At 43.6% G+C, this 25,975-nt stretch overlaps 3 protein-coding genes across 5 annotated transcripts in view; 2 read left to right on the forward strand and 1 right to left on the reverse strand.

Moving 5' to 3' along the window:
* Positions 1–25,975, reverse strand: part of trim110 (tripartite motif containing 110) — a 41,608-nt gene that overhangs the window by 10,028 nt on the left and 5,605 nt on the right. The gene's annotated exons all lie outside the window — the stretch shown is intronic.
* Positions 2,240–11,414, forward strand: sall2 (spalt-like transcription factor 2). 3 transcript variants are annotated; one of them, XM_004565358.3, is made up of 5 exons: positions 2,240–2,636; positions 4,164–4,310; positions 5,576–5,629; positions 5,860–9,725; positions 10,051–11,414. In XM_004565358.3, the coding sequence occupies exons 2-5, from the start codon at positions 4,235–4,237 to the stop codon at positions 10,351–10,353; spliced, it is 4,299 nt and encodes a 1,432-aa protein (XP_004565415.2). In that variant the 5' UTR covers positions 2,240–2,636; positions 4,164–4,234; the 3' UTR covers positions 10,354–11,414. The 3 variants fall into 3 exon arrangements, with proteins under 3 accessions (XP_004565415.2, XP_004565416.2, XP_012778464.2); XM_004565359.3 differs by lacking the exon at positions 5,576–5,629 and having other exon boundaries at positions 2,241–2,636; XM_012923010.4 differs by lacking the exons at positions 4,164–4,310; positions 5,576–5,629 and having other exon boundaries at positions 2,493–2,636.
* mmp14b (matrix metallopeptidase 14b (membrane-inserted)) lies at positions 13,055–24,722 on the forward strand. Its single transcript, XM_004565357.5, has 10 exons — positions 13,055–13,626; positions 19,928–20,076; positions 20,159–20,281; positions 20,378–20,685; positions 21,120–21,281; positions 21,478–21,638; positions 21,761–21,899; positions 21,996–22,146; positions 23,035–23,150; positions 23,262–24,722. The coding sequence occupies exons 1-10, from the start codon at positions 13,528–13,530 to the stop codon at positions 23,786–23,788; spliced, it is 1,935 nt and encodes a 644-aa protein (XP_004565414.2). The 5' UTR covers positions 13,055–13,527; the 3' UTR covers positions 23,789–24,722.

Raw genomic sequence — 25,975 nt, forward strand, 5'->3', positions numbered from 1 at the left:
TGTGTTTTGTCACTTAAACCTAAATCATATCACAGCTGTACTTACTGGACTTTTATGGATATTTCTCTTACTATTTAGTTAATTTCTTGGTGTAATAGTAGGATTTTGACTCTGCAGGTAACTCATTTATGTTTTGGGGGGATTTTTTTGGATTTTCTCAGGCGTCACACTCTACAATACGTGAGATGCGCTGCCTGAAAGCTTCATGGCCTGCCATGCCTGCTTGTGTCTAATAAAAAAAGAAGACATAGCAGTTCTGATCTTTCCCATAAAACTGCTCCTGTCAGATGTCATTCAGGTCAGGACCACAACTGTCTTAATCATAAGCAGAATTTTTAATAGCGCACACTGATCTGACCTCCAATGTGGTTTTCGCGCTACTGATTTCTGCAGAGAAGTATTTCTGGTATCCTGGTATCCACCCTCATCTCATTTTCCATTTGGATACTTTCACTGGTCTACGTGACTCTGGATCATGCCTTCTTGACCAAACCAGATTCTAGTTGTCACCATCCTCTGTTATCTGCCTTGCAGGCTTATTTGTAGCCAGATAGAAAGTCTTTGACAGAAGTGAAGCCATAGGGGGTCATAGGTTTGGTGGTGGCAGCAGCCACAATTCTGTTCTTTGCCTACCATTTCACAATCTTCTACTACTCTCACAAAGGGGACACAGCCTCAGAATCAATAGGCTATGTGAATTATTCCTCTGGTGGTCTGACCTGCACTCCACTCAATCTAGTGAGCAGTGCTTGGTTTCCTCCACACACGAGGCTGGTGTAACTAAGGTCCTTCTACCCCAGTTGCTCAGATTGGCCAGGCAGCCAGCTCTATGAAGAGTCTTGGTGGTTCCCAACTTCTTCCATTTACAGATGATAGAGGCCACAGTGCTCACTGGGACCTCCTGCTGCAGATCTACCCTTCCCCAAATCTTTGCCTCAATACAATCCTGTCTTGAAGATCCACAGACAATTCTTTGGACGTCATGGTTCAGATTGAGCTCTGACGTGCACTGTCAACTGTAGGACCTTATATAGATGTGTCCAATCAACTGATTAAAAAGATATTGTAAACTCGTTCAGTATCTAATTACGTAGCACTGGTATTCTTTTTTAACATGTCTTTGAGAGACACCTAGTGGCTTTATTGCTGTAGCACACAAGCCACCGCACCTGTCTGCTTATAGGGAGACATTCTTATGAGTTAAGATAAGACAATAATCAATATCATGACAGTAATACAAATAAAAAATGAGGCTGCTGGCACAACTACATCATTAGCTGACAAAATAAGCGTTGTAATGCACAAAGAAACTCACAGCAGAAGCTTTTTACACTGTTTAACACTAATATAAGCGGTGCATGAACATGAATCATTCATATTTTCTCATAGGGGTCACCAAAGAAAGATAAATTGCCTGTAAATACTCTGGAGGAGACTAGAATTTTTCTTTATATCATCACTTACTTCTACTGATTTTCACATTATTGTCTCCAAAATGAACGAAATATAATGATAGAGTGGCTCAAGTGGGCTGCTCACTTTTTCTTTTTTTTGATAATTCAATACAACATCAGTCTGTGGACTACATCTACAGAGATATCTAACCTTAAAAAAGAAAAAGAAAAAAAGAAATCATTATCCTCCTAAGACCCGAACTCTTCCACGGCATGCATTTTTAATTTCTCTTTGATATTTGGGCTGATTGGGACCCGATGATTGTAAAAACAAAGAATTACCAGATTTTCATTTTTTTTACCTGATTTTTGTTTCTAAGAAAAACGAGAGCCACATGAGGATATTCGTTTGAAATTTCGATAGAACAGTAACAGTATAATGTCCTCGTAAGTGGATATCAGGCCCCTGTAGAGCAAAATTGAGTATTTTGGTCTAAATAACCCAAAATGTGATGTCCACATATGTGGACGCCAGGTCCTAGGAGGGTAATAATATGACTCAGTAGTGGTTGTTATTTTTATCAATGGAAACCTCTGTCACTTAAATCCTACATGGATTCATGTCTGCATCAGAGGTGTGCGCGCTCCCGGGCCTGCACTCTTATGTGACATGCACACTGAGAGCCAATGTGGAGGTAACCGTGGTCACAGTTTCCCTAAGGACCGTCTGGCGGCGAGGGCCATTAATTATAAGAGACAGGGAGACAGACACCGAGCCAGCTTAGCAGACAGACAGACAGTACCGCAGCTAGCGCAGACAGGCCGGACAGGAGCAGGCCCCGACAAATACAAAGAGGGGAGGAAGAGCGACACGTAATCTACGGCCAAGGGGGGGAAAAACATAATCCTCCCCTTGTAGCGAGCAGGCTACGGCTATCTGCACCGGTCCTGCTTTCGCTCCTGACCCTGGACTCTGGGTGAACACACTCAGGCATAATAACCCTTTTGTCATAAGAGAAAGAACGCGGTTTTCTACGGAGATAAATAATTGAAAAAAATGCGGCTGTGTGACTGCGCATCCCTGGCAGTGAATAGGAAAATGCTGCGCCAGTGTCCCGGCTGAGAGACGGAGCCGATCTTTCCCAACACAAGCTCCCCGGCTTCCCCACTCTCTCTCTCTCTCCCTCTCTCTCTCCTGTCATTACACAATATCGCTGCCAAAAATTCATCGTTTCGAACATGGTAAGTTTTCTTTGTGTTATATTTAACGGGCTTGTGTCGGCGACGCGCGGCCTGTGGGGGAAATGCACATCCGGGACTGCATTTTTTTCCGGAGAAGTCATAATATTTATGAATCATAACTTGTTATGATGTAGGAACGCGCGTGGCGTGCAACAGGTCGCCGTACAGTAGCGGGGACGCGCATCTCAGGGCCAGATTTTGAGCTTGGTTTCCAAACACTGGTGCTCACATACACACACGGGCGCGCGTTCAGCCTTTGTATACGCGATCAAACTGGCGAGATGGCACGAAAATCATACTAATATTAAGAAGAATAAGAAGGCCTTGTTGGAATGATGGAGACCAGGTTAAAAGGGATGATATTATCCGCTTCGACTGTTTGTCTGCTATTAGAGTAATGGCTTCATTCTCTTTTACAAGACACCAGCGATTACACAATGACACGTAGGTTATTAGCCAAATGATTTCCTTTTTAATCCCTACAATATTCCGAAATCACTGCCTGGTTTGGACAGAAAGCCTTTTTCCCAATATAATCTTGCTGTTAAGAACGTCAGATTAGTGGATGGTTATTACCCGTATTAATTACTGATTTAGAATTTTGGCTCCATTATTATTCTGCCCAAGCCCCAGTAAGAGAGGGAAGAAGGTGGATGCTCTTTGGGTGGGGGACTGTCACGGGCCCAAGTGGAAAATGTATTTTTCTCCTCACCATGGCTGTGTTTTTTTCCAACTCCACGTGCTAAGCAGCCGTGATGAGGTTTGAAAAGGGAGCATTGTGTCTCCAGTCAGTGGCCTTATGTGTTGGAGAGGCTCGGAGAGGGTGATGTTCACTCAGCTGAGCTCCCTCGACGTCATTGTTGCAAATTTCACCTGATTTCAGGCGCTCTGTTTCACCGAGCTCACGCAGGAGGCTGTTTGTGGAGGTGTCGGGAGGGGGGAACACAGCCCACGCACACTTTGAAGTGTCGGTGTTCGACAACACGCCCCGTGACAGGATGCGTTTGATTTATAGTCTCGGGAAACAAGGTTTTAGCGGATACGGATTTCTTCCTTCCTTGCGCACTATCAGCTTTTACGTTTTAACAATCGACTGCTCGGGGAGGACTCATAATGTGATGAACTTGTGCGTAAATGTGTAAGGGTTTACCGAACAGAAGCAGTGGACTCTCGGCTCAAAAGATGGGGTGTTCACTCGCCATTTGAATGCAAAGTAGTGGATGAACAAGTGAGCTGTGTGTATGCGTGTGTGCGAGTGTGTGTGTGTCCAGAGAAGGAGGGCCAACGCCGTGTTTTCAGAATAGAAAGACTTGTTGAGAGAAACTGTCACACATGCCTCTTTGGTTCTTGTATTCCCCCCCTCTTCTCCACAATGCCACAAACGTGGAGCCACTTTATTAAGTCTAATCGAACCGGATCACCCGGTGTCAGATTTTTGGAAACCATACTGTAGTTTGTCTTTATTTATTTAATTCTTTTTTCTTTCATTTTTTTTGTCTAAGTAATTTAGTTACCTGCTTTTTTCAGTGCGCAGGGAGACAGAGTAAAAGTTGTGTGTTGGCCAATGCGCCCCTGCGTCGGTCCCATCCTGTTGAAGCATGTCCCGTCGGAAACAGAAACGACCCCAGCAGCTTATGAGCCTGACCCTGGGTGCCTGTCGGAAACTTGAGCATGGTGAGACATAGACTATATAAATCAATAGAACAATGATCAATAATAAGTAAGACGATATTCACATTGGATGCCGTAGTATAGGAGACTTAGCCTTTTCTTAGTATGCGCTTTGTGCCTTTTACACAAGTACATTAAAATGTAGTGCTTATTTAGGATGTACATTTACAGTTTAAATTAAAATGACTATTAGCTCCTTTGGGACTTCAAATATGTTTTTACTGTTTATATTTTAAGCTTTGTTGACTGAGATGTAATCATTTACTCTTAATCAGCCTTTTATTAATTCAATTTAAGTGTTTCAATTGAGTTCATTTGCGCTAAAAGTTTAACCAAAGTTAAATGTGCATGTTATAGCATTGTGCTAAGAAAATGGCTTGCTGGAATAATTTGAGTGCAGACGCTTTAATTCCTTCTGTGCAGGTTTAAGCCTTAAGCTGCTTCCTTGGCCCTATTAAACCCAAGTATCTTCACTCCTCTCACACTGCCAGTTTCAAACACACAGACCACCCACATTTCAGAAAAACACAATAAATCAAAAGCAGCATCACTGAAAAACAATGCAAGGTGAACCTGAAGGCGTGTGCTATGAAAAGGGTTAGGGTTTGAAGCAAAGACGTGAGCACGAGAAGGTCAAGGAAAAAGAAACTTTGTGGGGCACTGTATAAGGTGTTCTAACTGCAACAGCCCATTGTCCCCATTCAGCTTTGTTGCTAGCCACTGAAGCATGAACATGCCCACAAAGACGTGTGTGTGAAGGCGTGCGCGCGTGTGTGTGTGTGTACACACAGTTGTGTGTATTTGTGTCCGCTTGTCCACTTCAGTTACAGGAATAGGGACCCCATTGTGTCACAAAATTGTAGCTGTTGAGCTAACAGCAGGAAGTTCTGTATGCATTTGGGTGCACGTGAGTATACAAAGTGTTACGGAGTTTGCTTGCAGAACATATTTGCTGAGTCGTCATGTCTGTCATGGCCTTTTTGTTTTGCTTGCACGACAAACTCTTCCTCTGGCTGGCCTATCAGGAATGGGACCCCCAACTGTTTAAAGTCAGTTTTACTAGCCAGTCAGATACCCTGCAAAGTGTTCAGTACTTGACTAAGAACTAACTCTTGACACCCCTACTGGGCCAGTGGGGGATGGGCTCTTCAGTAAGACAGACTGAATGGAGAAAGAAAGAAAGAAAGAAAGAAAGAAAGAAAGAAAGAAAGAAAGAAAGAAAGGCATAGATGAAAGATTGCCTTAGGATGCGTCTTATTTTATTTTAGGGAAGTGGAGGTCTTGTGTGTGTTTCCCTGGAAACAAGGTGGTCTCCTCTGCGGGTGAGTAGTATATTCTGAGTGCATGTGTGTGTTTGTGTGCAAGCATGTGTGTCTGTGTGCAGACAGCAGTAAAGAAGCAGCACAAAGAGAACAGGAAAAAACATTTAGTTTAGTTGGCTGGAAATTAACCCCTGAGGCCAAAATTCACCTCCTACAGACCATTTGTTTTTTCATACCCTTCACGTGAAGTAGCCACCTAAATTTCTTTTCCTTTTTTTCAATACCTGCAGATGACACCTCGGCACTGAAGTCACACTTCTTTTCATTTATCACGGATTCTACTTTGTGCTCTTTGTCTTCTCCTCAAAGCTCCCAGCTGCCCCATACGCTCTGTTCATCTCTCAAGGGCTCTCAGATCGCCTCTCAACTTACTGAGGGTCAATCCCTACCTTGTTCACCGATAAAGCCCCACCAGCAGCCTCTCAAAGACCTACAGCCCTCCCTTTCATCAGACTTCCCTTACTCCCCTCTCACATCCCACATACAATTCTCACCTGGCTTCAAGTTGTTTGCCAGCAATTCCTCAGCTTTCGTAAGTGCTGTTACCTACCCTCCCAGAAGCTCACAAATGGCCTCTCCCAAGCTGGGACTATCAGCCACCACCACAACCTCTTCTTCCTCCTCCTCATCCTCTGCTTCTCTATGTCCTCCACCACACCCTGGAAGCCCCAGTCGTGTGCCCGAAGGCCCTCCGAGTCCTGTTACACCTACCCCAAGCCCTGGAGTGTCATCTGCTTCGGGTGCACCTTCTAGGACCCAGCTGAGCATAGCTTTGATCCTGGAGGAGCTTCGGGTGTTGCAGCAAAGACAAATTCACCAGATGCAGATAACAGAGGAGATCTGTAGACAGGTCCTGCGCCTTGGTGGAGCCTCCTATAGCATAGACACACCTGCCCAACATCTTCTCCCTTCTGTACCTCAGCTCTGCCTGGAAGGCAGTAAAAGGGCATCTAGTCCAATAACCCAGCCAACTGCATCTCAGCCTTCCACCTCTATGGCTCCTCTTCTAGCATGTTTCTCCTCCCTGCTTCCCTCCCAAGCAGTCAACAAGCCCACACAGCAATGCACCTCCTTGTCTCAAATCCTGCAGCCTAACAAGGTGCAGATGGAGGAAACAGGTGGGGCAGCTGGTGCTCATGGTCTCACAAGGGTGAGCTCTCGCTCATCAGCTCCCTTGAATTCTTCCTCTGTTGCCACCACAGTGGCTTCCTCCACCTATCCGCTAGCACTGTCATTAGCTCTACCCAGTCGGTATCTTCATGAGAAGTCTCCAAATACTACTTCAGTGAGCGGGCACAGTGGTCTCTCCTTCCTTAACACACCCCTCCCCACATCAGTACCTATAGTCCCAAACTCACAACATGCTCTGCAATCTGCTTCTAACGGAGGAGAATCTTCTTCTGCATCCAGTTCCAACAACACTGTCGGCCGTCTCCAGCATGCCTGTCGCTTTTGTGGAAAAATGTTCAGCAGTGATTCAGCCCTGCAGATACATCTCCGCTCACACACAGGGGAACGACCCTACCAGTGCCCAGTTTGCCTCAGCCGCTTCACTACACGAGGTAACCTCAAAGTTCATTTCCTACGGCACAGAGAACAAAACCCCGAGCTTTCGCTGTCACTTCTGCCACCGTCTTTGTTTGGGATTGCATTAGGGACTACTGCGGGATCGGATATGGGACAAAACATGAGCAGCGGTAGCAGTACTAGTGCCATGAATACGATACAGAAGAAGCGAAAAAATAGGGCTGAGGATGAAACATCTGGAGACAGTTTGGAAATCAGTGGTTCTAGTACTGGGCTACCACTAGGGGCTTCTGGAGGGTCGACCCCATCTTCCCTACCCCTGCCCCCGAGTGTTGATCTAGCGTTGATTTCCCACTCTCTCCTGCAATTTAACAGAGCTGCAGTGGTAGCTGCTGCAGCATCTATCACAACTGGCTCATCCAACTCATCCTCCTCATCGTCTTCCTCCACCTCATCTCTCGCAACCTCCCTTCTCTCAAACCCTTCCTTGTCCTCATCTTCTGCCATCACAGGATTATTCAAGGGTGCCAAGCAGCATCACTTTGATGAAAACACTCCTCCCCATGCCCCAGTGCTTTCCCCTGCTGCCTATTCCCAGCTAGCCCACCTACCTAAGCTTCTTTTCCCAACTGTCTCCACACCTTCTTCTACCCCAGCTGCACACTCATCCCTCTACAACCATCCAGCTTTGGGCTTGCTCCGCACCCCTCTACCTTCTGCTCCAGGCTCCCACCAACATGCTTCTTCAAGCCATTCCCAGCTTTCCTTTCCCTTCTCTTCTTTTCCTAAAGTCACAGGTCCACCCACAACTACCAATGCATCTTCCCTGCCTTCCTCCATAGCCCCCACTCCTACATCGGAAACCTCTAAGCTGCAAAGGCTGGTCGAGAAGCTAGAGAAGGCCCCTCGACCTTCCTCTTCTCCATGGAGTTCTTCCAATACTTCCAATTCTGTGATGGAAATGTTATCTGGCAGTACCACTACCTCTTTAGCAACTTCAGCAAACAGTAGTTTCACAAATGCCAGCAATTCTACCACATATGTCATGGCATCTCCACTGTCTTCTAGCCTTGTTACTACTTCGGTTTCAAACTTCACTCGCGAAATGGTAGCTGCCCTAGGCATGGGTGCCAATGGAGCAAGTGCCATGGCAGGAGGCATGTTACCATCACTGATTACAGATCCAGCTGGTAACCTTACATCCAATCAGTGTGGGGTGTGTCTACGAGTGCTGAGCTGCCCCAGAGCATTGCGGCTGCACCAGGCCACACACCTCGGAGAACGGCCTTTTCCATGTAAGATATGTGGACGATCCTTCTCTACCAAAGGCAGTCTGCGATCCCATATTGCCACCCATCATGCCCGGCCCCCCAATGCACGTGTACAGAACTCTTGCCCACTGTGCCAACGTAAGTTCACTAATGCTCTCGTGCTTCAGCACCACATCCGTATGCACCTTGGTGGACAATTGCCTCCAGATGGCACAGAGGATTCTGCACATGAGATGCCAGCTGAATCTAAAGCCATATCCTTGGTACAATCTCAGTCCCAGTGCACTGACCCAAATGCTACTTCAAGTAATACACCTCCCCTCGCAGGCCATTCAAAGAGTATAGTTCCAACTCAACAAGTTAATACTGCAACAGTTGCCTCTGTCCCTGCCTCTGACAGTATGAAATCAGCTGAGTTCACTCAAAATCCAGGCAAGTCTGCACCCTCCAGCCCAGACCACATTCCCCCCTCTGACCTAAGCCCTGACCCCTTTATGAATCCCACCACACAGACTTCACCACCAGGCAGTGCAGACCCCCCTGTGCTTACTGTCAGTGTCCCTTTGCCTGCATCCCAGCAGACAGATCAAGCTTCACCAACTGGCGAAGACAACCAAGTTCCACAAGCCACTGTTGGTTTCAATCTTCCAAAATCTACCCCTTCACCATTTACTTCCAGTGTTACCAAAACCACAGAATCACCTACTGCTACTGAGATGGACTGTGGAGAGGATGAAGTATCTACCTCTTCCGATGCCTTCCTTGGCTCTAAATCAAACGTAGAGGACTTGCAAAGCACACCTGCTCTCGATGATCCCTTTTCCTACACCTGTCCCAGCACCACCTCTAACCCCAATCTTTGTGACGGTAATACAACAACAACCTTGGAATCAGACCCAGTCTCTCCAAGGCCCCAATCACCAGAGCCCATAAATAAAGATAAAGAGCTCTCATCTCCACCCACAACACCAAAGCAAGACCAAGCAACTGTGCCAGAAGGAGAACCCAAGCTGACGTCAGCTTTGGAGGATACAGACAACACTGGAGCTGAAGTAAGAGGCGAACCCCAGAAAACAGCCACTTTTGTAAGAGAGACACGTCAAAGCTTTCATTTTAGTTCATATGGGAGGGAAGAACGGGCAGATGGCATAAGTGGATTCGGCTCAAGTTCAATACTGGATGCTTCTGGCCCCATCAACCTTGCTCCAACCCTCCCGTCTCCGATGTCTCGTCCTGAGAAGAAGACCTACTGCTGTGCTGAGTGTGGAAAAGAGTACGCCAGTCGCAGTGGGCTGAAGGTAAGGAACAAGTTCCATCATTTATATCAATAAGATGTGTAGTTATGTTTGCACAATTACTGTGTTGAACAGAGCATTTTGTCCTACACAAAAGAGAGTTTTTCATTCCCACTGTCACCAAGTGCTTTACTGTACAATGTAAAGCACACTGAGGTGACTGGTGTTGTGATTTGGCACTAAATAAATTGAATTAAACTGAATTGAATTAAGCTGGACTCTAAAATTACCTCTGCTGTGCAATTTTAGCCTACCCAAATTCTATTAAGATTTGTCTTTACAAGATGATGATTATAAATAAAAATCTTTCAAATCTATTCAATTTTAGGGGCACATGAAGCATCACGGCGTGGTATCCAAAACATCACGTCCGTCAGCCCGGAGTCGCCGTTCCTCCACTGACCAACTTCCTTCTTCTACATCTATGACTTCCTCAAACATTCCAGCCACTAGGAGCTCAGCAGGCTTCTGGAACCAGTATCAAGCATTCCTCAACACCAGCGCTGAGCCAACTGATGACCCAACCACTGCAGGCCGAGGAGAAAACGAATCATCAAAATCTCCTGTTTTGTCACAGATGGATCCAAGAGCCCACGAGGAAGCTGGGGAAGAGTCCAGCGAAGGGTCATAACTCGCATAGCCGTAACTGGCTGGTAAATGTTACGGTGTTTTTGATTGTTGTTTACGTCTTGGTGTAACTGTACGGGCATATCATTAGTACTGCTTCCTTAACACATTTCAGGTTGCCTGTCAATGATAGTCAGAATAATATGTTTGTATATTTAAAGTTGTGAGTCAATCAGCTTGGTCCTGTTGTATTAAAAAAGAGACAGCTGTAGTGCAAATAAAAAAAAAGTGTGTATTCAAAGTAACAAAATTAGCCCAGTTATAGCTGGATTTGTTAAAAAGTGAAACTACCATTGTCTGTCTGACGTTCTTAACAGAGTAAAATTTGAAATGTTTGGTTATTAAAAAAGAGAATGGGTCATAATTCATATTACGTTTAAACATCCCAACAGGCTCAGATAGATAAATCTGATATTACTGGCTTTGAGTCATAGGAAATGAAGCTACAATAACCAGTTTAAACCATTTTTGGTAGTGTTGTAAACATGTAGACACTTTTGTTCTGTTGTGGCATGTACCAAATCTCATCCATCTGACACCAAAGGAGACTCGAGCCAACCAAAAGAAAATATTTTGGAAAATACTACAGCAAACTCATGTGTGTTTCATATGAAGAGAATTCTTTTGCTGATAGGGATGAGTTAACAAATTATTGGATCTAAAACTACATCTTGCTTTGTAAAAGTCAACAAGGTGAACAATATGAATGTGTTACTGGGGGGAGGGGGGGGGTGTATATGGAGTCTTTTGTCCCCGTCCTGTGGCTCTTAAAACTACTTGCTCCTGCTGTGATTTCCTTTTCACTACCTTGTCCCGTCAAACCAGAAGCACACCTGCAGTTTTTGTGAGCCCAGTGAGGGCGCGATCCTTTGTGTGACCCTTGCCCTTCAGCTTTGTGAGTATTATGATTGTCGTTTAGTCCAAAAGTACTATCTGTAAAACCCTTTCAGTTGCTAAAGTTACTAAAACTTTAAGTTTGTGTATAGAATGTATAAGAAATCTGTCTGTTTGTTGTACGCTGTTATTTCAGTATCTCCACATTAAAAACTAATTTGGGAAAAAATATATATTGTTCAGTCTTGTTCTTCCCCCAAAGGGAGGGAGTATGTAGTCGGTTCAGTTTGTTTGTTTGTTAGCACTCTAGCATCCACAGTCTTCAACATGTTATTTTCAGACTTTGTATGATGCTAGAGATCAATAAAATCTCCAGCTGATTTAATTTAGGGGAAAACTGAGTCAAAGTCAACTTCACATTAAATGTTGAAAATCAGTAAAAACTCTATAAAACACAACTTTTTATGGATCATCTTCAAACTTCACAACAATATACTAGGCCATGGGGGACATGAGAACCTAGGTTGGCTAAGCATTTGACCTTCACCTTCATTTCTAGCACCCAAGGTCAAAGTTAACCTTGAAAATAAATTTCAAGAATCCATATTGAGTAATATACGATATGAAAGGGCATGGATAGAGCTGTACAACACACTTTATATTTTTTCAATTCCTACAACGTCACAGTGACGCCATAATGTTTCATGCACTATATCATAAAATTTCAGGTCTTTACAGCTTTTAGAAGCCAAAGATTTCAGCCAGTTCTGCGTCAGTCATGAGGAAAAAGATAACAAAATACACCATTTTAGTATGTAATGCTTCATGGTCATAGGTCAAAGGTCAGGGTCACATGAATTAGGAAAACACTTCAGTTTCCATAGGATCATTTCCAAACTTTAAAGCAATATATTAACTACAAGCACTTTCTTTGTTTGAGCTCTTTAAAACTTTATATTTACAGCACAATGTTACACGTTTTACAATGACACAAAATGATTTATATGCGATTTATATTAAAAATACTGACATCAGCACAAATGATCTGTGAAACAATACAGATGGCATTATTGGGGATTTCCATATTACCAGTGCTGACATCAGCCTAAAACATCAACGTTTTAGTAAAGCCCTTAATCCATCGGAGTGCTCCTGTTTAATTATTGTATCTTATATGAACGCCAAGAAAAAACAGAGGAATTTAACACATGCACACTAAACAAGACTGCAGTTATGAAAGGAAACAAATGCAACACTCACAGAGGACAAAGAAAAAGAAATGAGAAGCATGCAAGACAAAAGGCACACATTTGGATGTGTACAAGTAGCGCACTGGAGGGCGCAATTCCCCCCCTTTTTTAGCACAGTTTGCTGCTTCGAGTAGCTAAATTATTATATGATGTTTACAGTGCATTTGAGCACTTTTTGAACACCCTTTATAAAAATCTGCGAAAATTAATATGTTAAAGATCAGAAGACTTAAAAAGCAGCAACATAATAGTCTACCATCTTCGGCTTGAAACGAGGTTTTAGGGAAAAGGCTGATTTTGGCTGAAGAGATGGCAGATGGCAGATATAGATGATCGGTTATTATCACATATGGAAGCGAAGTAGATGACTGTACTGACAGATCACACTAAAATAACTAAAATCTTGAATACATTCCCAGATAAACTTTTGCATTTTGTCCTTATTTGGAACAGATTGAGCTGCTCGCTTCTGCAAACAACAAGGTTCCTACAGTTTAGGGCGCATTAACGCTTTAGTCCCAGTGAGGAGCCGTGCCAAGTCCGATGGGTCATCCGGTTGATTCTGAAGGGGCGGGCTTATTTCGGAGGGGGGTGGTTCACGTCGCTTTACTTTCCAACTAAAGTAGGCTATCAACTACCACGTCTGCAGAGGAGAGAGGGGGTCAAAATAAACCGACAAGAAAGATAGGACAGGAGGAGTAAGGACGGTTCCATCAAAGTCGGCTGCAACATCGGGAGCAGACCGCAAGCTGAATTTGGACATAAAGTACGCACCGCTTGCGGCTCCAGAGCCCCTTTACACAGTTCTCGTTTCAAGTAACGTCCGATTGTAATCTTGCCAATTCACCAAAACACGAGAAGAATGTACATGTTGGAGACACACGTCTAATAGTTTAAATCGTCCTGGCAACCACAGGGAAACAGTTTTTGTGTGTTTTGCGCGAAGTCCAAAGTTTTGCGCATGGGATGCTTCCCTCCCCCACACAGATAATGTTCTGACAAAAGAGAGAGAGGGAGAGAGAGAGAGAGAGAGAGAGAATCGAGCAACCTTCCCGAGGACATCTTCGTTTGTTAAATTTTTTGAGAATTGACTGATGGCACCTAAGCTGAAATCGGTAGCCCGGCTGCTGCTGCTGGCGGTGGTGTGGGAGCTGAGCGCGCAGGGAGCGACGGAGCGACAATTCAATCCAGAGGTGAGGAAAACATGCAGAATGCAGAACTAAAACCACATAAAGTTTTAAATGCGCATTAAACGATTAAAGTTGGATAAATATAAACTGGATTAAAACTGGATGAATACTCCATAAAGGCATAGATATTGTACACTTGGAACATGTATATCGCCAATAAATGCACTCAGTTAAAACAGTTAATAATGTTAGACAGTTGTGACATATAATTAAAGTTAAGGAGATCTTTTTCTATCTATGAGTTAATAATACATAGCAATTTTTTTGTTTATTATTATATTCATCTTTCAAATTTGTGTGGAGCTTGTTTTTTTTATGACTCCTATGCAGAATTTTTTTAGAACTTTGCATCCTGATAATAATTTCTGCAGCTGACTGTTGTTGGCACAGGGATATGGGAAATGGGCTCTGACCCTGGGTTAGAGGAAGCAGCCCTTAATGATGATAACGCTCGTGAAAACACAGAAATGCTGAGAGGGCAAAAGCAGCGGAGCCAGAGCAAAAGAAATGCATTCAATTGTATTGTGGTCGCTGCAGAGACTGAGGCAATTTTTGTGGGAACGGACTGAGGGATGGGGAGATGTAATTGTTGACATCTGTCCTGAGTTATGTCTGAGTACAGCACCAAAGGGGGGGTTACAGAAAGAAAGAGGTTCTGCAGCATCTCACCCTTTCTCATCTGTGGAAAAATACAACAGACTGAGCACTAAAAGTTTTCCAATATCTTCCAATAACAGCGCTGGCTACTATCAAGGCAGATACAGCTGAGATTTTTTCCCCTGCTGTTCACATCTGTTCCTTTCTCATCTTCTTCTGTATTGTTCTGATCTCATTTGTCTGTTTAGGTCTGTTCTTCTTGCAGAATCAGCAGCTCTCAAATCCCATAACCAGAGCAAAGTTAGGAACTTCTGTGTTAATGTTCCAGGAAGTGACTTTGTGATGATACTCCTACACACCTGCTTCCTTCAGTGCCATTAGAAAAAATAGGGCAAGGTCTTGCTCACACAGGACATCAAAGAATTCATATTTTTTTACATACAGTAGCGCCTGGAGTATCCTGCCTGTGACCAATGCAGTTATAGCTCAGCTTTATGCCAGTGGAAGAAAATGGAGCAAAGTTACTCAATTGACCTACATTTAGACCAGAGACTGCAAAGCGCCATCTGCTAAAAATGTAAACAATGTGTCGCCTACATAATTCATAATTTCGCTTTCACTCCACACACGCACGCTGTGCAGCAGTAAATCTAAGTGATTAATATTTTCTTATTCTGGGAAAGATTTGATTACATTTTGTCAAGATGGGCTTGTGGTTAAGTCAACTCCTTTTAGGCAAGCAGATTTCAAGGAATTTTTTCATATCAGCACATTTTAACAGCCAATACTCTACGGTGCAGAATTTTCTCATAAAAAAGTGCATTAGCTACCGGTGTGAACCACAAGTACGATAAAGGCCAGATATAAAGTGGATATTTGACCTGATAATTTCAAAATACTAGTATGAAGGTTGATTTCCTATTGTTACTTTGCACGACTGCAAGTTTAAAATAATTCACATTCTCAATCTTATTTGTCACCCAGTTCATCTGCTTGCTGAAAAAACGTCACTTTTAGCTCCAAGGACTCTGTTCTGTTCAGTCAGCTTTCTTCTGATTGACTAACTTTTTCAGGCAGAGCTGTGTATCTGAAATGCCCATATTAGGGATATCCCCTGGCAATTACATCATAAAGAACCATGAGGAGAAAACAGATTTGAAACCCAGTATTTACAGCAGTCTGAGCTTTTGCTCAACTGGGATTACCTGTGTAAACACTGACCTCATCATTTGAAACTTTGGCCTTGTTAAATATGAGTATGCACTTCTATAACAGGATAAAATAAATAAATAAGGAAGAGCATAATAAGCCTCTTTAATTAAAGCGAGTAATGCTGCAGATCATCTGGGCTTCGGTGAAGAACTTCAATTAATTAGATGAACATGTCTTGCCTATTTTATTTCTTTGGAAAATAATAAGTCATGCAACCCCCCCAAAAAACCCCTTTCTGTCATCACATTCATCACGAATAGCATCAGTCAACAGTGTGCAATCAAATAAGGAAGTTAATGAGGATGATAAACGTGAAATGTCTGCACCACAGGAAGCGGGCCTTTCCATCGCTAGTTAAGTTATGGTCAAAAAGTGCTTTTTTTTCTTTTCTTTTCTTTTTTTAACATAAGACCAAACTCTCCGTACAGTTGAGGAAATCTGACCTCATATGCTGCCTCCACAAACCCACAAGTCAGCGGGATTTTTTAAATAAATTTTTTTATTGACAATAAATAAAATTAGATCAGTGGTTACGTGTTGGTCAGTGGGTCTGTTTTGTGATATAGAGGTTGTGTGGACACAATTCATTTCCTGTGGCGTGTGGTAGAGACAGGAAGTGGGCAGCTTGGTGTGTCAGCAACCACCTGCCTATCACACACACACATCTTTTTTTTCCCCCCTGTGCTCGAATCTGCAGAAATGGCTGCAAGCCGAGGTCATTCAGTACAAAGAATGACTTCAGCTCGTAGCTAATTGTCATGAAATGAGATGATGAAAGCGAGGCAGGGAGGACACTGAGGAGCCTGTCGCAGACCAGAAAGGGGGCTATTGTGGAGATGGGAGTGATGCAATCTTTTTTGGAAAAGACGGAAAATGAAGCAACTGTCCAACTGTACGAGACAGGATAAAGATCATAGTTGTCATGCACACATCCTGTGTGAGTGTACTGGATGTCACACTCCCTCTGTTCCCAAAGAGAACAATTACACAGGTAACTTGATACTAGTCCCATGCTGGACTAGTCTTGTTAGTCGTTTAGAGGAAGCAGTTGATGTGCAGTTAATAAGTGCAATACATATTTATACTGGAAAAGAAAATCGTGAGAGAATTGTGATCTCAATTCTAAGCCAAAAAATCGTGATTCTCATTTTATGCAAAATCGTGCAGCCCTAGCAGGAGTGCATCGTTTCCAGGAAGCCATTGTTTTAATAATCAGCAGTGGGTGGTCTTTCCTTGGGGAAAGGTGTTAACTGAAAATAAGGTAATGTTCAAAGTCATCATGTCATTTCCTGTAACTAAAACAAAGAGGCCAAATTTTTTTTAGGATAAAATTCTTCCTTTTTCCTGGGATTGACTGACTCCTCAAATGACACTGGCAGAGATGAATTTTTCCACTCTTGTGTCATCGGCTCTTTCTGGTGTTGGCTAGAGAGAGGTTGTTTAATAGACACCAGCTGGGGGATTACACACAACCAAAGGGGTTTCTGCTTGTGTGTGCTCAGGAGCTGTTGGCCAGAGGGGTCAGAGAGGTTGTAAATGCCCTCCTGAGCCAAGAGCATAGCAGGAAAATGCCTATAAAGTAGAGGGGAAAAAAAAGTTAATAAAGTTACCTACCCACAATAAACTCCCTGAAGTACACACGGGCGCCATAACCTGCTGTTGCACATAAAGTGGGAGTCATAATTTCATACATTTAAGACATGTGACAGAATATCACAGCTTTCTGGATGGAGTGGGTGGATATGTAATGATGAGCTCTCTTGCCCTGTGTGTGCGCTTTATACTGAGCATGCCTCAGTTGGACTCCCATCGCTGTTGACCAGAGTTTCTTTCCATTGGCCTTCAGCAAATGGAACAACTGACTAACTATGCCTTCTTCTTCTCCTCCTCATCCTATGCAAAATGAGCACACTGCCTAGAAACATCCACAGCAAACATTGTCTGCTTCTTGTAGGTCTTCCATTAAACAATAAAGTCAGTCGCTGCACATGAGTGAGCTTTACATCAAAGTGCTGGACTGGCAAGGTTCCTTTGCTTCCTACTCCCTCTGTGCATGGGTAAATATCAAGGGGTGATGACTACATTTAACACAAGTGCTTCCAGGCATCAGTTTAAAGTGTTGCTCATTACTCAAATTGTAGTAAAAATCTAGTAAAATGGACAGCCTAACACTAAGTCAGTTGTCACACCTCCATGTTTTTCCACAAACATGTAAAGGAACAGGAAACATGATATCATTTGAGCTTTGAAATCATTGGTAGTAAATAAGTTGATGTGTGTGTGTGTGGGGGGGGGGGGGGGGCAGTTGGAAACCACTGCTTCACATCAAAAGACTGTATTAGTTTAGACTATCCTTTCTTATTCTTCTCTAAATACTCACCACTTCCTCTTCCTGCTGCTGCTTTAGTTGCTCCAGTTATTACCGTGGGCAAAAATAGCATGGTGCGACAGTGAATAAGACTTTGTCAGAGTCACCTGTGGGACCTATGAATGGGGCGTGGGAGCCTTAAAGTTAAAACAAGTGTTCGGTGTCATTCAACAGAAGTCTTTTGACTGAGCCGAGGGCAAAATTGGGCCTTTTGTAGAAAAGAAAACAGGGAATGTGTGAACTGGAAGAATATGGTTTCGAGCTCAAATCAGGCCTTAAAATCTCTTACATTTGTGGCAAATTATCCAAGTTGCTAATGGTTGTATTTGACTCTGGTACAAGCAAAACCTTTATTTGTTTATCCCAGCAAACTGCAGGCGTTTCATTATGACCGTTAATTACAACCTCTAAATCCCACTAGCCTTCATCTTTCCTTCCTTGTGCTCCTCTTTTTCCCGCTCATGCAGCCGCGCTGTAACAGTGACTCTTTATGTGTCCACTGGAGCTCCATGGGTGAGTCAAGACGAGAAAGGGCTCATTCAGGAGTAAAGTCTAAACACGTAGACCTCCATGTCTCTCTAGGACAGACAGAGAGGCAGAGATTAGACTTGCAACGTCCTCCAAAGTTGCCATTCAGCTCAGGGCCAAACAGTTAAGCTGAATGAACATCAGGAGCATCAATACTGACCTAAAGCCCAGAGTCGGACAACCACGTCAGCACATTCACTTACTGTACATTTTCAGTGGAAAACTCTAAAATAAGCGAGTTGATTTATTTAGCTTTAACTGTGTTTAACATCCATTAGCAGCAGCAGATAGGCATTAACAACAATAATCGAGCGGCTCAGGGTGTGGTTGTTCATGAGTATTTACCCTCAAGTCTGTGGGTTTTCCATAAGAGAGGGATGAGGCAGAGGAGAAGGGGTGGAGTGAAGAGGCGAAGACAGAGACATGAACATGGGGGGAAGAGTTTGACTTTGAGGTTTGGATGCGATGAGGAAGAAATTCCCAGTTAAATTACTGACTGACTTTACTGCTTGACTGGAGACCTCGACTGAGGTTGCCCAAGGCCTGAGTCTCACCCTGGGACACTCCCTATCTTTTTCTCTTCTGTTTTCCCAATGTCCTTCTCTGCACATACTCTACAGCAACTGCGCCTATAATTCTGAATCCAGTTGAAATAATAGATCCCGCTAAGCTGCAAAGTCACGTCAGGCTCTGCCAAACAAAGACAAAAGTCATTAGCAGCTCCAAACCATAAAACGCTTCCTGAATGTGCCACGACAAGCTCACAAAGTCACTGTACAGGAGAATATCAGAGCGGTCTTGGTTTCCACCACGCTCACAATAGCCTCAGTGTTATTTTTCGTCTCTTGCTTGAGAGGGAAGGAGTTCAGGAGAAGCTGTGTGGGAGAGGTGCGTAGCAGAGCTGTCGGCACCGGTCCAAATGTCAAACCAGCACCGCAGGCAAATGGGTTTCCAGGGGAAAATAAGGTCAAGTTTAGCTGAGAGTGAGGGATTTGGAGCACCAGAGAACTCGGTGACCATCATAATATGCTCTCCAAATGCTTTAAAAAAACGCTTTCATTTATGAATTGTACAAACTCGATGACTTTAGCTAGAACTGATGTAGGTACAGACTAACATGAGTTTTAAACTTTAACTGTGTCCTCATTCAGTGTCTGTGTCAGGGTTTTGGATGAAACCTGAGCCGTCCTTGTCTTAAGCTTTTTTTGGCTCCTCAGGCCAGTTCTACTTTCAGTCCACACATACTGGAGAGTCCAGTGTTGATGGTTGAATAGCTTTTGTGTTTAGTCACGACATGGAGACGTGCCAGTTGCTTGAAAGTGATGTTGCTCCCTCTGGCTACGAGATACAAAAACACAGAAAGAAGTTATTTAAGAGCTTATTCTTGCTGTCGGCGTGGAATGTGTTTTCATCGCAGTCGCAGGAAAACATCCTGTTCTCATATTCCGAGTAACCAATGATCAACATTTTCAGGTGACGTGCGGAGTGTTTTTGTGTCTGTTTTTCATTTTTGTTTCTTTGCTAAAAGTGGAATTTCCTCACTATATTGTGCAAGACTTCTCATCATGTTTTCCTTTTTTATCCTGTTTTCCACTGCAGTCATGGCTACAACAGTATGGGTACCTTCCCCCAGGGGACTTGAGAACCCATGCCCTTCGCTCCCCAAACTCCATCTCCTCCGCCATCGCTGCCATGCAGAGGTTCTACGGCCTCACTGTCAGTGGTACCTTTGACGCAGACACCGTCAAGTGAGTATCACGCAGTGTCGTTTTTTTCAAGCACATTTAAGCGTACGTTGTCATGAGCGCGGTGTGTCTTACTGTCTGGCAGGGCCATGAAGCGACCGCGCTGTGGTGTCCCTGATAAGTTTGGTGCTGAGCTCAAGAGCAACCTGAGGAGGAAGCGGTACGCCATCCAGGGCCTGAAGTGGCCCAAGACAGAGATCACTTTCTCGTAAGTCACAGAGTTATGAAATAAACATGAAGCAGCCTGCAATTATGTCTCTGTAAAAAGGAATTAACTGTCTCGCCTTTTTAACACACTGTTTAGTATACAGAACTACACCCCAAAGGTGGGTGAGTATGAGACCTACGAGGCCATCAGGAAGGCCTTCAAGGTGTGGGAGGGCGTCACCCCGCTTCGCTTCCGGGAAATTCCCTACAGCTACATACGGGACAAAGTGGAGGAGTTTGCTGACATCATGATATTCTTTGCTGAGGGTTTCCACGGTGACAGCAGCCCATTTGATGGCGAGGGGGGATTCCTGGCACACGCCTATTTTCCTGGCATTGGCATCGGTGGAGACACTCACTTTGATTCGGCTGAGCCGTGGACAGTTGGAAACCGGGACCTGTTAGGTAAAGTTTCATGTTGAAACTGAAATTTCAATAGATGACTAATTCCCCAAAACCTGACACAAGAAAAACTTAAATGTTGGGAGGGGACCTCTCTGACTCTGTTTTGCTGTCAAAAGCAAAACCTAAGCCGCGACAGGCCCCAGCTTGTGCTTGTGCACTTCAGGCAGTGAATACCTGTGTGTGAAAATGCAGCAGACACAAACTGCAGCGTCAGCTCCTCGAGTCTAACACATCTTCACATGAGCTGCTGATGATTTTATTTTTAACTACTTGGTGTCTAGTTGTGTGCTTCTGAGTCACTTGAAAATAAGGAAACAGCACTTTTTCCTCATTCTCCTTTAGGACTCTGTCTCAAAATCCTCCCACTTAATGTCTAACACTTTGGCCTAATTTTTAAAAAGTTGCTGTAATTTTTCTTGTTGATGTTGTTTCAGGGAATGATATTTTCCTCGTTGCTGTGCATGAACTTGGTCACGCCATGGGTCTCGAGCACTCTAACGACCCCTCAGCCATCATGGCTCCGTTCTACCAGTGGATGGACACTGAGAACTTCCAGCTCCCAGATGATGACCGCAGAGGCATACAGCAGCTTTATGGTTTGTACAAATCACAATTAATCATTATCATTCTACACTAGGGATTAAAGACTAACCCGAAAAATTACATTGTAAATTACAGCATGAGTAATTTCTGTTTTTATCCATCCAAAGATGGATAAAAACAGATTATTTTGCTGCTTTAAAGTTAAGGCTTTGCTGTTTAAAGAAATGTTCGATGTCCTTACTCACAAAGGGTCAGGCTCAGGTCCACAACCCCCACCTGTAACACCGCGTTCACCTTACAACCCCCCCGATCCCCCACATTCACCTGACAAGCCTCACTTCGGCCCCAACATCTGCGATGGGCACTTTGACACCATCGCCATCCTCAGGGGAGAAATGTTTGTGTTCAAGGTAAAAAGCTGCTGGAGAAAGTTTGGGCCATTTATAGCGATATCATTTATAGATTGTTATCTTGTTGTCTATGTCATCTTGTAAGTTTCTGAGAATTTTCTTTCTTTTTTTCCCCCTATCAGGATAAGTGGTTTTGGCGGGTGCGTAATAACCACGTGTTGGATGGATACCCAATGCCAATTGGTCACTTTTGGAGGGGCTTGCCCACTCATATTAATGCTGCATTTGAAAGGGATGATGGGAAATTTGCTTTCTTTAAAGGTAAGTCTGGCTTTAACATATTGCAAAGAAATTATTTTACTATTATTATGAAATTAAAAAAACTTCTCTCGGGTCCTCGGTTTTATTGCTCTACAGGAGACAGGTACTGGGTGTTCACCGAATCAATTCTTGACTCTGGCTACCCCAGGAGTCTTAAAGAGATGGGCACAGGGCTTCCCAAAGATCGAATAGACGCTGCTCTCTACTACACCCCCACTGGACAGACATATTTCTTCAGAGGAAACAAGTTAGTCATTGTCCGTTTTGTGTGTGCGTGTGTTTATCATATGCAGAAGTTTCAAAAGTAGGTGATTACAAGGAAACTCCCCCTGACATCACCGCCAGTAAAATATATGTTTTGACCATATGAGGTTAAAACATGTAAACTCAAACACTTACCATCCAATCCAAATCTGCCTCTCAGTTAAACAAGAAAATTCACCTTGAGGGAACTGTTACGGTTGCTGAGCTTTTCCATGGGTATAAAAAGTGGATGACATGTGGCAGTTGAATTGTAGCAGTCGGATTATAAAGTGAATATAGCTACTATAGTTACTATAGTTACTGCACTTTTCCTAAGACCTCAGCTCGCGGTCGTTTTGGTTCTAGAAGAGTTCGTGGTAGTTGAGCGGCAGTGTCTGCAGAGACAACACTGACTGTGGCTGTGCAGTTTTTACATTAGAAAGCAAGTCAAGAAAGTTAGTTAAGGTCTGTAAGGACAGTTCTTAAGTTAAGTCAAGTCACTCTACACAAGTCAACTACAAATGGTCTACACCAGTTTGAAGACTAATGCCTAGCTTCAAGTCCTGTAGGCACAAACAGGTCTATCAACACCAAGTTCTGAACCATTTAAAGCAAAGAAAACTCAAGTTCTGAGTAATCTGTGGCAGGTTCAATTTAATTGAACTAGTTTAAAGCTATCCAAAACTAAACCCAAGTCTATGTCTGTTCTCAACTCCAACCGAGTCGTGTATTTAGTTTGAGACAAGTCCAAGATAAGTGTAATGTCAGGTCTTTTAGGAAAAACCAGAGTCCATCCACAACTGTTTATGTGGGTAAAGAGGAGAGTTTCTAGCTCTGGCCGAATCATCAGTTCACCATATCTCTTTTTTTTCTCCTCTCGTTTCCTGTTTAGCTATTACCGTTTCAATGAAGCGTCCCAGACAGTTGACGATGGCTATCCGAAATCTATTAGCGTGTGGCAGGGCGTTCCTGATAACATCAAGTCAGCCTTCATGAGCAAAGATCAAGGTAAGGGTGGCATGTGTCAGATTATCTAGATTATTCATCACATCTTACTGTGACTGGATAGTTATTGGTACATGTTGTTTTTTACTTACACGTCTTTCTTCCACCCTTCAGCGTACACCTACTTCTACAAAGCCAACAAATACTGGAAGTTCAACAACCAGGTGATGCGAGTGGAGCCTGGATATCCCAAATCAGCCCTTCGTGACTGGATGGGCTGCCCCAATGAAGACCCCAAGACAGATGGAGGAAGAGGCGGAGGTGGACATGACAAGGACAAGGAAAGGGAGAAGGAAAGGGAGAGAGAGAGGGAGCGAGAGAGGGAGAGAGAGAGGGAGAGAGAGAGGGAGAGAGAGAGGGAGAGAGAGAGGGAGAGAGAGAGGGAGAGAGAGAGGGAAGACAGAGACAGAACTAGAGATAGAGAGAGGGATAGAGAGAGGGAGAAGGTGATTGAGAGGGAGGAGGAAATTGATGTGAAAGTTATTGAGACAGATAGTGGCAGCGGGGCAGCGGCGTTTGTTGTGCCGCTGTTTCTGGTAGTGTGTGTGATCGCAACGTTGGCAGCCTTGCTGTTTTTCCGTCGTTACGGTACCCCCCGCCGACTCCTCTACTGCCAACGATCTCTATTGGACAAGGTGTAGTTAGAGATGGAGGGGCAGAAGAGAGGAGAGAAAGAAGGCGAGAGAAGAAGAAGAAAACGCGGTGGAGAACGTTCGACGCAGATAAGGGAGCAGGACAGAAAGAGACGGAACAGGAGAAAGAGCCGAAGGAAAACTGTCAGACTTGCATTTTCAACTCTTCTTACCACTTCCAGATTCCTTTGACTCTATCTCTCAACCACTCAGCTCTTTCCAATTTTCTCCTTTCTGACTCTGCCTCTCTTCTCGCGGTTACTGACGCCAGCTCATTGCTGTTTGTTTTAGCCTTTTTCAATGTCATATTTTTAGTTTTTGTCAGTGGTCAGTGTTTGTGTTCTCGTGAATTTTCCACTTCGAACCTGCGTCTTCATGACATCCATTTCAGCATGTTTCTGTGCGTAAGCAGACGCCGTTGTTTCATCGCTCGGCCAAGTGCCCTTTTTTTTTTTAATTTGCACACCCTCACTTAAACACAAAATCCTGGAAACCACGGCGGCACAGTCATCTGTGTTTCTTAATCTTCCAGTAAAGCAACATGTCAGGAGCCAGCAGGGACAATAAAAGGGAAACATTAGCTTGCATCCTTATGAAGCATGAGATACACTCCTATCAGAGTAAAGCAGTAAATGCAACAGTGTATTTTCTTTTTTTTTTTAATGTCTTTATTGTTATTATTATAAATGATGTTGTCATTACTATTATGACTATTACTATTATTGTTGTTGTCGTCCACCATGTAAAGAATGTTTTTTTTTTGTATATTGTCATTAAAAAGTCCTGCTGGACAGTGACATACAGTTTTGAAAGTGGCCTTAATTTTATACATGTGGGAACAGTGAATGGGGAAATGGGGTTATGTATTCTTGAAACTTGATTGTTTTTTTTTTTATACCTTGAATCCATCTCAAATGAAAATAAATTGAAGACCTGAAAATGACTCCTTTTTGTCATCGTACTTACTTTTGTACAGTTTTTCGAATCATGGTGCTACATTGCTAGTCAGGGGTTAGATTAACAACAATAATAATAATAACATTAGTGACAGTGATAATGATGACCATCTAGCCTTCTCAATCAGAACTGTGTGTGTGTGTACTCACTTATAAGCTTTTCGTACAAAAATAAAGTAATTTCAAAAGGCTTCATGTGCTTTGATCTTCACTTAGTCTTTGATCAACTTTGATAAAATCTTTCTCTCGCCTGCCTTGTTCACCTTTACTGATCATATTGGTCGTTGCTGTTTTACATCTGGCCTTCCCCAGTCTCCCCGGACCTCCAGGTTTCTTGTTCCCCGACCGCACCACTCTGCTCTGCTTTACTGGGGCTCGGAAACTGGCAAGCCAGAAACTGGGTTGGAAAACACGGACTGGATCCAGAGCTTAAGTAGAAACAGAGATGAAGATGACTGTATAAACCCGTTGCTGCACAGCAGGAAAACATATCTTAACTATATAGCTAGAGGGAGAGGGTGTGCATGCGTGTGTGTTCTTGGGTATATTTCTATTCTTATGAGGACCACATAGCCTCTGCAAGTATAAGATGACAAGGAAAAGCGTGCAAAGTCCCCCAAACTATCAAACTATTATCAAGACTTTGAAGTTGGAAAAGTAGTTTCACAATTTGATTAATGTAGGTCCTGACAAACACATTGGCACAAACAAGCACTCGTGCATGTTCTGAAAAACTGTAAATGCCTGTACTTGTGTGTTATCCACTGTGTTTGTGTGCACCCCCGTCCAACACGAGCCAATAAACGCTCAAACACCAAGCCTAGGCGTCTCCCCACTCCTTAATGATTCCACTAATGAACAACTGGCATACAGACACGAGACATGCCGTAAAGACGACTGACTGCAACAGAACAAGAGTGGGTGAGGGTGGAAGCCGGGAAGGCAGCGCTTCTATGATTTGCTATGATAACACCGACGGGGTTTTGTGCACTTTTGCTCTGTTCCTATTGTGTTTAAGAGATTCTGGGCGCCCATTCTTCTCCACTTCTCGCTGCAGTGTTTTGAAGACTTGGAGCTTAAGAGAGAAGTCACGAGGATTGCTGTGGGAGGAGATGAAGGAGGAGTGAGGATGGTTAAGTCACATTTGGAAGCCAGATATGGAGCAGAATTCCATGCACAACATCTGGAATTCCAACTGCATCATGTGAGCCAGACACACAGCAGGACACGGCAATGAGGG

The sequence above is a fragment of the Maylandia zebra genome, linkage group LG18 (genome assembly GCF_041146795.1).
Source record: "Maylandia zebra isolate NMK-2024a linkage group LG18, Mzebra_GT3a, whole genome shotgun sequence".
NCBI classification, from domain to species: Eukaryota; Metazoa; Chordata; class Actinopteri; order Cichliformes; family Cichlidae; genus Maylandia; species Maylandia zebra.